General features: G+C 38.7%; 1 protein-coding gene across 1 annotated transcript in view; it reads right to left on the bottom strand.

Moving 5' to 3' along the window:
• Positions 1-18,909, bottom strand: part of LOC108442514 (inactive N-acetylated-alpha-linked acidic dipeptidase-like protein 2) — a 352,526-nt gene that overhangs the window by 76,550 nt on the left and 257,067 nt on the right. The window contains exon 10 of the mRNA XM_017722591.2: positions 10,325-10,468. Within this exon, the coding sequence (XP_017578080.2) occupies positions 10,325-10,468 (144 nt within the window). The remainder of the gene's footprint in view (positions 1-10,324; positions 10,469-18,909) is intronic.

Below are 18,909 nucleotides of genomic sequence, written 5' to 3'. Positions count from 1 at the left end.
AATGCAGTTAAAGAAAACACAGTGTACATCTCTCTTCTAAAATCTCTGTCCAAATCACCAAATCAGCACTCTTCCTTGGTGAAACTTGGCACGGACTGAGTCCATTTGTCGTTGATGGTGTTTGCGATAGTATATAAGCACTACAAAAGATCAGGCCGTGATCAGAGTGTTCAAACTCAGCTCTAATTCTTTGTGTTCAAGAGGCAACACAATAAATTCCTGAGAGATAAAGGTATCGTGTGAGCAGTGCTTTTAAGATAAAGATCGTCTGTGATGGAGCAATAGTACCCACAGGGTGCTATCTGTGTATACAGATCAGCTCTGGTGTTTCACACCTCTCCGTTGTGGAAGCATAACACAGGCCAAACAGAGTTGCCATAAACAAGTATTTGTCCCCACCTGATCGCTTTTGTTTTTGCATATTTGTTACATTCACTGTTTTTTTGTAAATAGAATTTAATTTAAGACAAAGACACCCAGAGTAAAATGATTTAATTCAATGAAGGAAAACAGTTATCCAACACCAGCCAGCCCTGTGTGAATACCCACTTAGTTACTCAATCAACAAATTAACCACTTTTAGTTGGTAACTGGGATAAAGTACACTAGACATACCCAGGCCTGATTATTGCCAGCCCTGCTAATCTGCACACCACTTAAATAGAACCTTTCCAGCAATGTGAAGAGAACTAAAAGGTTTCAACATGCAACACACTTTGCCATGATCAAAAAAAATTAGATGAGAAAGCTTCTGAAATCTGCCAATCTGGTGAACCACAGTGTGAGTCATGATCTCCAAATGGAACAAACCTTTAACAGTGGAGCTGAAACTCCTTCAAGAGTGCAGAAACAACTCATTCAGGAAGTTACAAAAGCACCCAGACAAACATCTAAGGAACTGCAGGCCTTGCTCGCCTCAGATAAGGTCAGCATTCATGATCCCCACATTAGAAGAGGACAGGTAAAAATAATATCCTTATTATCCATAATAGTATCCAGTATCCACATCACTACTAACCAAGGGGAACATGATGGCTCATCTCACAGCTGACAAAAACACTTTATTGACCCCCAAGTTTTTTTAAATAATGTTCTGTGGACTGACAAGGTGAAAGTGTAACTTTCTAGAAGACGGGAGTCCCATTAAACCTAGTGTGAAGCCAACAGCATGCAGCAATAAGAACATCATACCAACAGTCAAACACAGAGGTGGTAGTGTGATAATGTGAGGATGTAGACATCTATCTTACAGTGGACTGGTGAAGACCAAAGACCTAAATTATTTTGGCAGCTGTTGTTCTGAGATCTGTAGAAATTGATGATTTATAAATAGGGCTGGGTCAGCCACATGCACACTTGATAGGTCTCCAACTGATGACTGATTATCACTTATACCAAAGTGCTCACTCTACAACAGTGGTCACCAATCATGGAGATCTATCCTATCAGAACGTGCCACAAATTGAGCCTGGTATTGGCCCAATACGTGATACCACTATTGGTATTGATGCATCTCTAGAGTAAACAGACCTTTAGAAAATCAACCAAACATTTTAATTTGACAAGGGCTATTCAGCTGTAGGTGCTGTGGTGGGACGTTTTTTAACAATAGCAGCAGACATAATGTGCTTAAAGAATATTTACTAACTGAATAGCTCTATTTAAAGTGTAGTGACCATGGGCTATATAACAGAAACTTCCTATCTTTCGTCTTAATTTAAGATCAGACAAGGTCACGATAAGATTTTTCACAACTTTGTATTACAGAAGCAACTTTTATCTTAAATTTTATCATATTCTACAGAAACATATCTCAAGTTAGGAAATCTCAACCAACTCAGATGAAGTCATCAACTGACTCTCTGTATTATGCACACAGCTGAAAGATAAACATATAATCAAATAATGTTAAAAATGGCAGCACAGTGGTGTGGTGGGTAGCGATGTCGCCTCACAGCGAGGAGGGCCTGGGTTCAATTCCCCAGCCGGGTGACCGGGGTCCTGTCTGTGTGGAGTTTGCATGTTGTCTGCGTGGGTTACCTCTGGTTTCCTCCCAAAGACATGCAGTCAGGTCCATTAGACATGCCAAATTGCCCCTAGGTGTGTGAGTGACTGTCTGTCTGCCCTGTGATGGACTGGCGACCTGTCTAGCGTGTATCCTGCCTTCCGCCCAATAACTGCTGGGATAGACTCCTGCACCCCCCGTGACCCTGACAGAGATACGGTTTAGAAAATGGATGTATGTTAAAAATGTAAATTAATTGGCTAGTATCTGTTCTTATCAGTGTAATATCTGATACATTTTGGGGCAGTCGTGGGCTGGAGGTTAGGGAACTGGCCCTGTGAATGGAAGATTGCCAGTTCGATCCCTAGTACTGACGGTTCATGACTGAGGTGTCCTTGAGCAAGACACCTAACCCCCAATTGCTCCCCAGTCGCTGTGGATAGGGCTGCCCACTGCTCTGGGCAAGTGTGCTCACTGCCCCCTAGAGTGTGTGTATTCACTAGTGTGTATGTGGTGTTTCCCTTCATGGATGGGTTAAATGTGGAGGTGGAATTTCCCCGTTCGTGGGATTAAAAAAGTATCACTTAACATGCATATGTTTTCCCTTGACTGTTTTCTGGCTTGTGATTGGGCCATTGTTTCAGGCCCATGCATACCAAAAAATGCCTGTGTAGCACAGAATGGTTAACTGTTTTGTCATTTTATAATAGCCACAAATTATATAATTCATAAAATGAAGTGTGCAGTGTCTGTCTATACATTCAAGACTTTCACTAGATATCATAAAAATAAATCATACAGAGTTGACATATTTTCTATGATGACGGAGCAGGAAACAGAAATCCCAGACAGCAGTTGGATTACAGAATGCTTTAAGTGGGGAGTGGACATCTCTGCCACTCCAATCACATATTCCGCTTCCTGCAGAGTCTAGTTCCATCCACAATCTGCCACACTTGCTCCAGCTATTTAACTTCCTCAGAAGTCCTTGACTGGCTGAATCAGATGTATTGGTGTTAGGTAAGGATGCGGTACCATGTTGGATGCAGGTTGGATTGAAACTCTGCAGGAAAGCACAACTCCAGTTGGAAGGTTGGTGACAACTCTTCTGAAGGTGTTAGATCATTTTATTCAATAGTGAGTAAAAATGTTTGTGTTACTCTTGTTCTTTTTATTATCATGACTTAAATGAAGGTCTGATAACATTTTAGGTCAGATATATGTAGAAATCCAGAATTTTAAAGGATTCGCAAATAAAAGTTCTAGCACCGCTGCACATCTTATACTACAGAAACATCCAAAATGAAATCTAGACTAAATTTCTTAAACACTGTTCCAACTTCAGGATAACCCCATTGGCCCTAACAGTCTATTCCCAGCATTTGCAGGCAACTGTGACAGGCAGCACAATCCACTATAACTATAACTGGCATAATGATATTACATTTATCTATATTGCAAAATGGTGGTTTCACTTAAGAAGTTTTTGTTTTATAACTGTGCTTTGCAATCCCAGACACTATAGATATGCTCTCAGCTGTCCACCTTTTACTACCTTTCTTAGTCAGTTAATATAATGCAGTGGTGGCGGTGAATAATGAGCAGATGGCTGTTTATTAGAAGGAATAATGTTAGCAAGCCATGCTAACACTAAAGCTTTGGAAAATGTAAAATAAAATGTTGTGCTCTGATAAACAGTAGGGGGATGCTGTCGCACCTGTCCTAACTTCCAGTTTATTGCACTTTAGTTTTGTTTTGACCTTTAATTTTTTAGATTGGTAATGTACCTGTCTAAGTTAAGTGATACTTTTTTAATCCCACAAACGGGGAAATTCCACCTCCACATTTAACCCATCCATGAAGTGAAACACCACATACACACTAGTGAATATACATACACACACACACACACACACTTGCCCGAAGCGGTGGGCAGCCCTATCCACGACGCCCATGGAGCAATTGGGGGTTAGGTGTCTTGCTCAAAGATACCTCAGTGTCAGTACTGGGGATCGAACTGGCAAACTTCCAGTCACAGGGCCAGTTCCCTAATAAGAATGGATACTAGCCAACTAATTTACATTTTTAACATTATTTGATTATATGTTTATCTTTCAGCTGTGTGCATAACGTTGGTTGCTTTGAAACAGATACTCAGTTGATGACTTCAGCTGAGTTGTTTGAGATTTCCTAACTTGAGATATGTTTCTGTAGGATATGATAAAATTTAAGATAAAAATTGCTTCTGTAATACAAAGTTGTGAAAAATCTTATCTTGACCTAGTCTGATCTTAAATTAGGACAAAAGATAGGAAGTTTCTGTTATATAGCCCATGGTCACTACACTTTAAATAGAGCTATTCAGTTAGTAAATATTCTTTAAGCACATTATGTCTGCTGCTATTGTTAAAAAACGTCCCACCACAGCACCTACAGCTGAATAGCCCTCGTCAAATTAAAATGTTTGGTTGATTGTCTGTTTACCCTAGAGATGCATCAATACCAATAGTGGTATCACGTATTGGGCCAATACCAGGCTCAATTTGTGGCACATGTAAAATTCACTGATACTAACATCCAATACCAGCTGATACAGTGTGACGTAAGCACCGCTGCCATGCTAATGAACAAACATCTTAAACTGGCAGTGGTAGAGGGTCTGTTAACACACAGAAGTTAACACACATGGAGGTCACTTTAAACATTTTCCACTGGCAAATTCCTGCTAGAAATACACGGTGCAATTTTAGCCTATTTTTACCCACACAATCACAACTGCTTCTCCAATAAGGGTGGAGACACATAGGCCAGTAAAGTGGGGTGGAAAAGTTGGCATATGGTGTCATTACTCCATTTGACTAAGTAGGTTGCAAGATATGAATGTTGATTTTTTTAACCAGTCCTGATAAAATAGGCTTTGCGTTTACCTTTGAACACATTTAATAATAGAACGCGTTTCATTATACAAATACAATTAAGAGAGCAGAAATGCTTCTGCTGCTGACTAGCAGGTGAGATGGAGGACATGAGAGGCTGAAATTTACCCCAAACAAAGTGATTTCACGCATTTCAGGCTGAGGAACGTGCCCAAGCCAAGCTTGTCAACGCGTACTATAATGTCAAGAAAGTAAACAAAAGTAGAACAGTAACAAGGAAAAAGCATAATCAGATCTCATCTGATCACAACATGGATGCGTTTTAGTAAAAAAGCTAACGGAATCTGGCCAAAGTTTATCCAGATACAATTTAGACATGAAACATGTTAATGCAAGATGTAAACGGGCTTTTAGTGAACATAATTTAATATATCCTCAAGTCGTCAACAACAAAATATAATATTTGTGCTGTGTTATGCTGTCCGGGCACATAATCAAAACAGCATATGAGCCATAGGAAGGTCATGAACGTGGTACAAATTTTCTTAAAGAGCTGCATGCCAGAGGCAAAAGAAACCCCACCTCCTCTGTCAACAAACTATTATACCCGTTGATTAATATTTTCACACAAAACACTGCTCAAATGTTTTATTTTGTGCATTATTGGGAAAGAAAATGTCATGCTGCATTGTATTTGTTAATAGATTCTTTATAATCTTGTTTTGCATCCAAGCAGTTCTCCCCTTGCTGTGGAAAGCATCTCCCCTCCTTCCTCTGCATATGCTCTCCCTCAGCAGAACGAATGAGTGTGACCTTGTTAATGCTGTCTTTCCTTCATCACTCCTGCGTAGCCCTGCACTCCTGCCGGCCCCTTCATCTCCCATACATGCCTGTACCTGTCATCTTGTACACTCCATCCATCCTTTCCACATAATTAAACCTTGTTGTCTAGTCAAAGTGCCCCTTCCAAAGCATCTCTTTACTTCCGCACCATTGCCTGATGTTTTGGGAGGGCACGCTGGGCTGGTTTCATGAGCATTACGGCCATTCTGCACCACGTTAAGGCCGCCCTAATGCCCAGCGCTGAGATGTAGATACATGTAGATGTGCTGTTTAAAAACCGTACAGCATAGCCTGAAAGAACAAGCAACAGCTTCCCAATGCTTTTTGAATGGAACTCAGAACTTGGGTTCTTCCAGCTCCAATCTGAAGCAAGAGTGGGGTTAGATTTTCTCCTGTCTCTACAATATGAAAGTTTGACGTGCTGTTTATCTGATGGTGACAGTTTTTTTTTACCCCACATGGCCAGAGCCTCCCCTCAGACCAAAATTTTTATTACACACTTCTATAACCTAAGAATAGCTCAACCAGTTTGCACTGAAGCAGCTGTAGTTAATGAATAATAAGGATTAGCATGTTATAAGCCTGGAATTTTAAGGGCTTTTTATTGTTTTTGTTCTTCCTTCCCCCTCTCCTTATGCAATACCTTACATCTAATCTCCTCAGAAAATGAATAACTTGTTCTTAATGAGCATTTTGACCAGTGGTCTCTAACTTCTGCACGGTACTGTATACTATTGTTTTTAGTTTATTAGTGTACAATACTGATATTGATAGGCTGATAGGCTGCAACACGTAAAGTTGTCTAACAAGTAATATCTTTTTTTCTTTTCTCTTGACTTGGCACTGACTTTTAAAGTATTTATTCAGGCTTTAGATTTATATGACTCACAGCAGCACATATAGACCATATTTTAGTGTTTTATATATTCCAGACTTAGTAATGTTATGATCTTCAATTTAAATAAAAACAAACAATACTTGTGTCTTGTTGTGCCAAAGCAGATTGTATTGTTATATAAATGTATCGTTGTAAATGACATAGTGGTTAATTTTCAATATTCATGGCAAAATGTCAGTATTTATAACCTTCACAGAACTCAGGTATTCTTCGGGGAGCTAAGCTCTGTGATTCCTCCTGTGATCTGTGTAAAGCTGAGAGAACGTAAGAGGCAGGATGCAAGCGCAAGTCCAAGGATTTATTGTGATCCATAATGAAAAAACAAGGAGAATCCACAAAAGCAATGAAACAAAGAATGAAACAAAGCAAGAGCACCAGAAATCAAGATACATAAACTGAAAGAAAACAAAATGCTAAGGAAAATGAAGAAAACCAAAAAACATCAGGGAAAACCACAAAACAGAGCCTGAGAAACAAAACAACGAGCACAAAACACAAGACAAACAAACAGGTGTATAAATACACAGAGAACAAACAAGAAACACCTGGGGCTAAGGAGAAGGTGGGGCTACAGACTATAGAAAGGTGAGACAGATAACCCAAATACAGGACATGGGAGGAGACAAGAAGAAAAACAAAAGCATGTGGCTAGCGGAGGTAAACAAAAGCAAACACAGAGAGAAAGAGAGAAAAGATATGTGGTCATCCTGTTACACAGTGGAATCAAAGCTTTACTTTCACAATGCTATTGACCCAAATGCTGCCTGTGTTTGATTGGCAAAACAGAGTCATGTACAATGTTGTGGACCTTGACCTTGTTATGATTAGTCATGAGAGAGTGACTAGTGGTCAATAAAGGCACCAATCAGGATGAAGAATAAAGAATCACTGGCAGAACAAAATGCATGGAATGTGCATTAATTTCAAATGACTTAAAAATGTAAAGGCAAGAATTTCAATGACTGTAACAGAGTGTGGCGTGGAGTGAGGAGGCGGACGCATATGCTGTGATAAGCGACTTTTATTAGGGGCAAATCCAGGGTCATAGCCACAACGGTCCAGGGTCAAACAACCAACACGGAGAGAAGGAGGGACGGACATGACAAAATGAAAACAGGATCAACAAACAACAGAGGCTGGAAGAAACAAACACCAAACGATATCAAACACTTCAAAAAGTACAACCAGAACAATAAACAACATTACAAAGACCAACACAGACCAAGGCAAACACAGGACTTAAATACACGAGGGCTAACATGGGATCACAAGACATAGGTGGGGACAATCAGGGGCGGAGTAACCAAACAATGGGCTGGACTAGGATCAAAACAAAAAGCACACGGACTAGACCAAAACAAACATGAACACATGGACAAGACTGGGAAGGAAACACCATGAGCACATGGACAGGACTGGGAGGGGCCAATCAGGAGGGGCCAATCGTGACACAGAGTAAAAGCATTTTTTCTGTACAAATAGATTTGAATATGATTATAAAGTATTCTTTTTCATAATGGCTTCTACATGTCCAATTTATTTAAAAATGAGTTATGTAAATGTAATGGAGTAAGTGTGGCATGTTACTATCCACTTCTGGCTCTGGCTGTATCTGTTGCAGAGGTCAGTAACCCTGGTCCTGGAGATTTACCTTCTTGCATAGTGTAGTTCCAACCACAATCTGCCAAACCTGCTCCAGCTAAGTAACTTCTTCAGAAGCCTTGATTGGCTGGATGCATTTAAATAAGTAGGTTAAGTAAATGGAGAGGGGCATATAAGATTCAGGCTGGTACTAAACTCCACAGGAGAGAAGATCTTCAGGAAGAGGTTTGGAGATCACTGATCTATCACTGTCTAGGTTCGCAAAACTCCCTCTTGAAGCTGCAAATGGAACAGAAAGGGTTTGGTTTCAGGGAAGAGGGGCAGATGTTGTGTGTGCAATGGACCAAACTGCTGTCACAAGCCTAGCTTTTAGGAAAGAGGAACATATGGTGCTTCTCAAACGTTCAAGCAACCATGAGTCACTTTGCAGATTATGTTTTGGTTCGTAATAACAGTCACGATTCGGGCCTATCACGACACAGTAACAGTTTCTTTGAAAGAAAAAAAAAACATCAGATTTGGTTAAATATCTCTGTTTTGCTCTTTAAACTTTTCTTTCTAAAAAACTGGTTATGTCAGGAGGTAATAAATAAATAAAGTTGTTTGTGTAGTAGTGCAGAGGTTCCATTGTCATAAGGGGAGATACACTATATCTCCAAAAGTATGTGGCCTTTGGTCCTAATCATTAAGTTCAGATGTTATAGCCACACTTTCTAATAGGTATATAAAATCAAACCATGCAATCTCCATAGACAAACACTGGCAGTAGAATGAGTCCCACGGAAGGGCTAAAATGTAAAATGTGCCACTTTCATAGGAAGCATCTATGAGCAACAACAACTCAGCCATGAAGCGTTAGACCACACACAAATTCACAGAGCAGGACTGCCGAGTGCTGAAGCACACAGTTTGTAAAAACTGCCTATCCTCTGCTGCACTACTCACTACAGGGTTCCACCTCTGAAAGAAACATCAGCACAACAACTGTGCATCAGGAGCATCGAATGTGTTTCTACTGGGAGCTACTGCACAAAAGCCTAAGATCACTATGTGCAATGCCAAGTGTTGCTTTAAGTGGTGTTAATTACACCACCACTAGATTTTCAAGCAGTGGAAACATGTCTACACATGCATTCTGAAAGGTAGAATTCTCCTGGCATCTGCCAAACCACATTAATCAGACTGCCAGGAAAATGCTACCTTTCAGAATGCAACAGTAAAGTTTGGTGGAAGCAGTATAATGGTCTGGGGCTGTTTTTCATAGTTTGGTTTAGTTCCAAAGAAGGGTAAAGATAATGCTACAGCATAAAAAGACATTTTAGACTATATGCTTCCAGTATTGTGGCAACAGCTTGAGGAAGGCCCCTTCAGGTTGCAGCGTACTGTACTCCGGTGTACAAAAAGAGGTCATAAAGACATGGTTTGATGAGTTTGGTGTGGCTGAACACTACTGGCCTGAACAGAGCCCTGACCTCAACCCCACTAGTGAATGGGATGAATTGGAATGTCAGTTGAGAGCTGGGCCTTCTCGTCCAGCATCAGTGCCTGACCTCACAAATGCTCTTTTAAATGAACGGGACACACTCCAAAATCTTGAGGAAAGTCTTCCTAGACAGCTACAAAGGGAAAGTGGCAATTCTATACTAATGGCTGTCAATTTAAAAGATGATGTCCAAAAAGTGCATATAGGTGTGACTGTGAGGTGTCCATATACTTTTGGCCATATATTGTATTTATATGGTCTGGAAAATGTAAATGGATAAAGTGAGTAAAAATACACTGACCATAATAAATGATAAATTTTCTTCCAGCCAATCAAGCAGCAAAAATTAATTCACTCAACAACTCATGATGGCTGAAACTTGCACTAGTTTTAAACAAATTACCATCTTGTCCTCTCTCAGGATTGGAAAATATAATGAAAACAGTGACCCTTAAAATACCCTGTTTGCAATCAAACCTGATTATTATTTTGTTTTGTGGACTGTTTTTTTTTCTTCATCTGTTTCTTGGTAAGATTTCATTAAAATCTTATCAGCTGAGTGTTAAACTGGATGGTAAGTATCCTCTAAAGCGAGTAATGTGTGTGTGTGTGTGTACCTCTGCTGGATTGGCTGAGGATGCAAACTCTACTACTGGAACAGCAAGCTGATTGGTGAAGAAATCCATGACCACAGGAGACTGCAGGGAGCTGACATTTAGGCCAGGGCAGCCTCCAGCTTGAATGCAATTCTTTATGTGTTTCTGGAAAGTGAAATACACACAGTCAACATAACTCATGCATGTGTGTAAACGGATACAAACTCTTAAAAATAAAGGTGACAAGAAGAATTTATGGGGTGCGATCAGGGGATCCTTTTCATGCCAGGACCCACATGCAGAGGTGTTGTTTGTCCTGAGACCCATCAAATATTTGTGAAGTTAACTAAAACTAATCCTTAAGGCTTCAGGCCAGGTTCACATTATAGAGCTCTTTCAATCAACACATGTAATAGTGAACATGGTAAAAGAAAACACTACACTGGTACATATACAATAAAAAATGATAAAATAATGACACATAATTAGTTTTATATTTAGATGTAAAGTGAGCTTGTTTTACACCAGAAGTGACATAGCTATGCAGCAAAGATGGGCATTTTTATTACAAGTGTTGTGTCGTGAATGACAAATTGGAGTAATTTGTACATCTAGTGGCTTCAAACAGTAGAAAAATAGGCTTGCAGCTTTGTGCACATGCTCCTTTCATCATGGTGCTTGCATGAATATAACACAGGTGCTCTTTGCAAGTAACAGCAGTGAAGTGTTGAAGCAGGGTAGTTCCCTTTCTGATCTGAAGTAGTCTTCATATGCTCCGTTTTTGTGGAAACACAAAGAATTTAGACTGACCCAGCTTCCTCACAACCCACTCTGCAACCCACAACAAAAATCGTTCATGATCTAGATCACTGCACCAGTTAAGAGACACTTCCATCAAAACATTCACTTCCATTTTTTTATACATTATTTTTATGCATCAAGTTGTCCAGCAATACAGTGATGCAATATACTGTTAGAAAGCCATTTTATGATCTGCTATTTACAGCAGTAACATTTCTTTCCTTTGCAACATAAGCACTGAATGAGTAAATGCTAACAAATCTGTGGGTCCTTACCTTCAAAGCCCTGCCACTTTCCACAGAGACATCATAATCCAAAACATGTGGTCTTGACACCACGGCAAGAGTCAGAGATCAGTTTAGAGATCTATGAGTCAGTAATTTGTACAATTATTTGACTGTTGGGGAAAAACTTTTTTATTACCTTTCAAATGAGACCAAGATCATAGCTTTAGCACAAAGTATGTGCTACTTTCACTTTGGGCTTGCCGTTTCTGTCAAAATGGGGGACAGTTAACAGGTTAAAGAGCTACTTTTGTAAATAACATGTTACGTTGAAAATCTTTCTAAAATGTAAAGTATTGTATTTTGTACAAATACAAATACAAGTACTTGTATTTTTAAAAGTGTGAGTAGGTTTTAAGCATGTGCTCAATAACAAACAACAAAATAAAAGACCAATGCGCGTGAAAGGTCTTGCACTAAATAAATTACTCAGCAGAATTCTCAAATCATTTGCATTGCACTTCACTACTGTACATGCAGTACTTTGTGGTTGTTATAGTATAATACATACAAATAGTACAACAGATTTTGAAGAGCCCCCCCACCCACACTCAAAAATGTGTTTTTTAAATGGTCATCTCCTCTTGGATGGTTTATTATGATTATACAGATGGATATTTATGTCAAATATGCAAACATAGAACAGAGTTCAATTCCAATGAAGTTGGGACATTGTATAAAACATAAATAAAAACAGAATATGATGATTTGCAAATCCTTTTCAACCTATATTCAACTGAATACAAAACAAAGACAAGATATTTAATGTTCAAATGGATAAACTTCATTGTTTTTTGCAAATATTCACTCATTTTGAATTTAATGCCTGCAACACGTTCCAAAGAAGTTGGGACAGGGGCATGTTTACCACTGTGTTACATCACCTTTCCTTTTAACAACACTCAATAAGTGTTTGGGGACTGAGGACACTAATTGTTGAAGCTTTGTAGGTGGAATTCTTTCCCATTCTTGCTAGATGTACAACTTCAGTTGCTCAACAGTCCGGGGTCTCCGTTGTCGTTTTTTGCACCTCATAACGCGCCACACATTTTCAATGGGAGACAGGTCTGGACTGCAGGCAGGCCACTCTAGTACCCGCACTCCTTTACTATGAAGCCACACTGTTGTAACACGTGTAGAATGTGGCTTGGCATTGTTTTGCTAAAATAGGGATGTCCCTGAGAAAGACGTTGCTTGGATGGCAGCACATGTTGCTCCAAAACCTGTATGTAGCTTTCAGCATTAATGGTGCCTTCACAGATGTGCAAGTTACCCATGCCATGCGCACTAACACACCCCCACACCATCAGAGATGCTGGCTTTTGAACTTTGTGCTGAAAACAATCCGGACAGTCCTTTTCCTCTTTGGCCTGGAGGACACAACATCCATGATTTCCAAAAACAATTTGAAATGTGGACTCATCAGACCACAGGACACTTTTCCACTTTGCGTCAGTCCATCTTAGATGAGCTCGGGCCCAGAGAAGGTGGTGGCGTTTCAGGGTGTTGTTGAAATCTGGCTTTTGCTTTGTATGGCAGAGTTTTAACCTGCACTTGTAGATGGAGTGACAAACTGTGTTCACTGACAGTGGTTTTCTGAAGTGTTCCTGATCCCATGTGGTAATATCCGTTACAGAATGATCCCGGTTTTTAACGCAGTGCCGCCTGAGGGATCAAATGTCACGGGCATTCGATGTTGGTCTTCTGCCTTGCCGCTTACTTGCAGAGATTTCTCCAGATTCTCTGGAGATTCTCTGGAGAAATATTATTACAATATTTTGGACTGTAGATGATGAAATCCCTAAATTCCTTGCAATTGCATGTTGAGAAATGTTGTTCTTAAACTGTTGGACTATTTGCTCACGCAGTTGTTCACAAAGTGGTGAACCTCGCCCATCCTTGCTTGTGAATGACTGAGCCTTTCAGGGATGCTCCCTTTATACCCAATCATGACACTCACCTGTTTCCAATTAACCTGTTCACCTGTGGAATGTTCCAAACAGGTGTTTTTTGAGCATTCCTCAACTTTCCCAGTCTTTTGTTGCCCCTGTCCCAACTTCTTTGGAATGTGTTGCAGGCATCAAATTCAACATGAGTGAATATTTGCAAAAAACAATAAAGTTTATCCATTTGAACATTAAATATCTTGTCTTTGTAGTGTATTCAATTGAATATAGGTTGAAAAGGATTTGCAAATTATCGTATTCTGTTTATTATTCTTTATTTATGTTTTACACAATGTCCCAACTTCATTGGAATTGGGGTTGTGCATGGAAAAAGTTTTTTCATGGAAACACAGACTTTTTTAGTCCAATAAATAAATAAATAAACAAACAAACATAGGGCACTATATAGCCATTTTACACATCACAAGAGCTTGAAATGACCATAGTCCAATATACTACAATCTGCTAATTAGAGGATTGCAGTGTAGCACATTTGTTACAGCTAAAGAACATGCCTGCACTAAGTAAGTAGCTTAGTTGTCTCAAATGGTTGGACTGCAGAGGATGCTTTTAGCTAAAATAAACAAACTAGGTTGATATTTACAATTATGGCAGTGTCAAATTTATATTCCACAAGTATCTAATAAACTGTTAAATGTTCTATGTCTAGTTCTGTTCTAGTAGCAGGTCACATTCTACTGCAGTAGCTTAGCATGCCACAGTTTTACCTCACCGCAGCACATTTTCTTATGTTTTTGTGCGTGAAACATTTTGTTTCAGCTACTTTCGCTGCAATATCCTTATTAGCACTGGAAGGTAGTGCTAGCTTAACAAGAAGACTTTAACATTGTTATGCAAAACCCCACAAATTTCCTCTGGCTCAGTGAAACCTAACTGATGTAAGTTTTGAAGATAAAGATTCAAATTTAAGCAAGTAGATCTACCTTAGATAGAGATAGAGCTACCTAGATAGAGCAGGTAGAGCGAGCAGGGGAGTGAGGGGGAGTGGCAGGTTTAGAAATAGGGCTGCAACTTGCATGACTGCACACTCAAGGATCTTTGCATCCTTAAGGAGTGTTAAGGTTTAGGCATGCTCCTATGACATTTTAAACAGTTCAGTAGTTTTATGGTCATAACAATAATACATACATATATTCACCAAACCACTGAACTTAGATTATTTTTTTATGCTTTAAATTATGATTTTAGGAGTAAAAAGTGCTGCTAAATCTAGAGCTGGAGGCTATGAGTTATACTCTAGAGGGCTTCATCAGAGGGCAGGGATATATTTCTTATGAACATTTTAAAGTGTGAAAATGTGGCTGCGGTTCAAAGATGAAGTATTTTTCCCTAAAGTCTGAAAAATAAAATTACAGCTGTGGTGCCTGACAGTGAGACAGTGCAAGTGAGGATATGGTAGACCCTCAGTGTGTTTGTGCTAATGTAGTAGATTGTAGTGAGTAGGAACACATAATATTCATTGCCTATGATTGTGAAACACAGTAAGAGCCCAATTTACAGTTGTACAGTCAGGAGGGTTATTAATGTAAACAAGTAAACAAACATACTTTGTTTGGTCAGTGTAACTTTTTTGTTATTATATTTCATATTTATATGATGCTTGTATTTTATTTGTATAAATCTATAAAAATTCAAAGATGTTTGAGTACATGCAGTACTGTGCAAAAATTTTAGCATATTATTTAAAAGCATCTTGGCAATAAGTGTTTTACTAGTAAAATTTTACAATCATTTGGGAACTGAAGACATTCATCAATCCAGTTTTGAAAGTTGAATTTTTTTGCCATGATTCTGTTAAACAAGACTTCAGCTGCACAACCGTATTGGACCTTTATTGTCATATTTTGCACTTCATAATGCACTGTGCATCTTCAAACGTCATGAAATAAGCATGGATGTCCCTGAAAAAGACACCATTAGAGGAAGCAGTATATCGTCACTGTCCAATGGAAAACAAGTATCTCCAGAATATTAACTTCACCAAGGAAGAGGGAAAAAACACTCTTTTACATTGAAATACCTTTCAATGTAAGTCACTGTAAAGAGATTGTGTTCCAAGTGATTTTTAGAACATTTCTACTGGTCCATTCATCGTGAAATTTTTACATAATGTAAAGAACAACTGCTTGGTTGAAATTATGTAGAAAACAGGGACAATGTTACTTTTGCTTTAAAATTTGTATATATCTTTCATTCTATTACATGGGCCCTAATACCTCCATATACCATGATAGACCCTGGCTTTTGGACTTTATACTGGTAACAATCTGGATGATCCTTTTATCTTTGGTCCGCAGAACACAATGTCCAATATTTCTATAAATATTTTGAAAGCTTGACTCGTCAGAACGCAATACACATTTAAACAGTGCATTAGTTTTTTTTCAGATGACCTTGAGCCAGGAGAAGTTGCTGGTTTTGGACATTGCTGACACAAGCTTTTGATAATACTATGCACCATCGAAGGAGAAATAACTATATTTTTGGTGAACTCTCAATGCGGAACAACGTTCTTAAAACTGTTGGATTAATCACTTTGCTCAAAGGGACTAGGCCTTTCCAGGATGCTCCTTTTAGATCAAAGCATGACTGTATCACCTAGTCTTAAACTGCCCCAAGCCAACTTTATTGAACCGTGTTGCAGGCACCATTTTTAGTACTGCATATTAGCATATATGTACAAAAAACAATGACTTATAATAATAATAATAATAATAATAAATAGTATTAATAACAATATAATAAATAATAAATATTTTTGTATCGTTTTCATTTAAACACTGGCCAACATGAATTTACATATCAATGCTTTCTGATACTAGGTGCAAAACATGCGTTTCTTGAGGTTCTCTTCTTAAGAAATCAAGATCACAAGAAGAACAATGATGGCATCACCATCTTCCCTTAGGAACTGACTGAAAAAAGAAAATTTTCCCACTAATGTTATGGAAAAAATATTTTAGTAGACTTAACCAATGCTTAACTAATACAACTCCTCATTTTAGGTAAATTATCATTAATCCTAGCCCTATACGGCACATTCTGTTCTTGAGCCATCAATTTGTCTAAACAAGTTATAGTCCAGTCTGCTTTAATTGGCCATTTATCAGTTCTAACGACTTGCAACACATGCTCATCCTTATGGTCCCATTCTTGTGCTGTGCATGGGTTGCAATAACTCTCCATGTCTCCATTCTTTCTGAAAGAGCGGACCACTTTATCTTTGGAAGCTGCAAAAGCTATTAAATAAAAAATCAGCCACAGAATTCTGCCATAGAGGTCAGGAGAAAGAGGCAGAATAGGTAACTTCTGCACACTGATGCCTTTTCCCTGCGAGGAGAATCAATATTTAATTTCTTCGTCAGCTATGATAACAAGAGAGCAAAAATCATTGTTTATGTATTTGTGCCAGAGTTAGTCTGCTGCAGAGAATGAAGGTGATCACCCATACTGCACACATTTTACATTATCTGTGCTTAAAGCAGTCCAAACAATACAGCCTGCAAAAAAAACAACAACAACAATCTGCAAACGAGTGGCCTTTAACTGAGCCCTTTTGACTCCGATCCACTGTGTTTATGAAGACAGCACAAGGAAAGTGTGGGTAAGTGCTATTTGCTGACAAACTACCCACTGACTACACAACAATACCATATGTTTGCAGAAGAAGCACTAACAGCTCCTTTTTAAAATGGTCATCTAACAGCTATTCCTCAGATTAAGGCAAAAAAAGAGGAGAGAAAAAGACTGGAAAAAACCTAAAAGAACGGGCAAATCACTGAATCAAACTGTTATCTCATTCACAATGCACAGGCAACTGAAATGACATTGCATTGTGGAGATAATTCATTCTCAGAGAAGGTGACCTTTGGAAATTACATTTGCAGGGAACTGGGACTGAAACAGCATATGCATAAAAAAAAAGACAAAGCCAAAAAAAAAAAAGGTGTGTGAATAAGTCAGACGTTATTTGAAAAAAAGACATGGGGAGCCTATATGAATAATATGAAAAACTCAGAAAATAGCTTAGCAGTAGCGTTCTAAGGCCTTGTAATTTGAGAACCTGACACCAGACCCCTGTTTTTTTTTTGTTTAATGCAACTATCTTATTTCAAATAATAGTGACAGGGCAGAGGGCAGAGCTTTAGATTTTTCTTAACAGTTTTGTTGGTTTCTATTAAACCTGGACTATGTAAGATTTACTGTCAAAAACATACTCAATCTCCCATTACTAGGAGACACAAATAAACAAACGTGCTACAAAAAATTAATTTGCATGCAAATACACTATAAACTCCACCAGAGAAGTCTCCAAAGCCACCAAATCTTGCATAGTGCAACTATAATAATTTTTGTCATCTTGCATTAGTTTTATTCAATTGTCATGTTACCCTAATGCTAATGGTTGGTTTCGGATGAATTTTGGAGTTTGAAATATCTGTTCAGATGTTTGGACAGGTTTCAAACATAATATCAAACATAATTTCATAATTTCTAATGTAAAGTTTTTCACTGGTGTTTAGACATTTTAATGTAGAATCTGTAGCTTAACATACAAAAAGGCCAGTGTGTACAAAATGTAATCTTTTGAGAACCCACAACTATTAGAAATTCTAAATACTTTTCCTATAGTGTATGTTCTACTGCCAGTGCCTGTCAGAAGATAAGATTCATCATACTTGGACCTCAAAGATCATCATATGTGACAGTGGTTATGACAGTCCAAAGAATTCACCTTGTCCTACATCAACTTCAGATGCAAGCTAAATGAAAGCTGATTGTCTTGCTATCAGTGATGATTTACACAAAAGCTACTGGAGAAAGAAATCAGGACATGCAAAAAATCATGGCATTTATGACAGATGCTCTTATCCAGATCGACTTACAATCTGAGAATTTTACGGAATTTTAAGGAGTCTTGCCCAAGCCCTGTTATTGATATAGTGTAGGTGTAACACCAGGGAGGGTGGAGGCGGACTCATATGCGGAGATAAGTGACTTTTATTATGGGCAAATCCAAAATCAGGGTCAAGACAGTCCAGGTTCAAATGGCCAATACAGAGAGCAGGAGGGACAGACATGACAAAATGAACACAGAACTCCAACAGATCAGAAATAAACAAAACTCTTCAAACAATATATACACTTCGAACAGTACATCCAACAAACTGCACAAACAACTCAAACTAACATAAACAACAAACACCAGCCAAACATCTAATGACAAACAAAGACCCTCAAACACACAGGGGAAAACACAAGGCTTAAATACATGAGGGCTAACTAGGGATCACAAAACACAGGTGGAAACACAGGTGGGAACAATCAGGGGCGGAGTAACCAAACAAGGGGCCGGACTGGGATCAAAACAAAAATTCAATTCAATTCAATTCAAGTTTATTTGTATAGCACTTTTTACAACAATGTTGTCACAAAGCAGCTTCACAGAAGTTTGAAAACATAACATATAGATCCCCCAGTGAGCAAGCCAAAGGCGACAGTGGCAAGGAAAAACTCCCTCAGTCTGAAGGAAGAAACCTTGGGAGGAACCAAG

The sequence above is a fragment of the Pygocentrus nattereri genome, chromosome 15, assembly GCF_015220715.1.
Source record: "Pygocentrus nattereri isolate fPygNat1 chromosome 15, fPygNat1.pri, whole genome shotgun sequence".
Lineage (NCBI taxonomy): Eukaryota > Metazoa > Chordata > Actinopteri > Characiformes > Serrasalmidae > Pygocentrus > Pygocentrus nattereri.
Note: the sequence above shows the minus strand (reverse complement) of the source record. Positions and strands in the feature narration are given on the sequence as shown.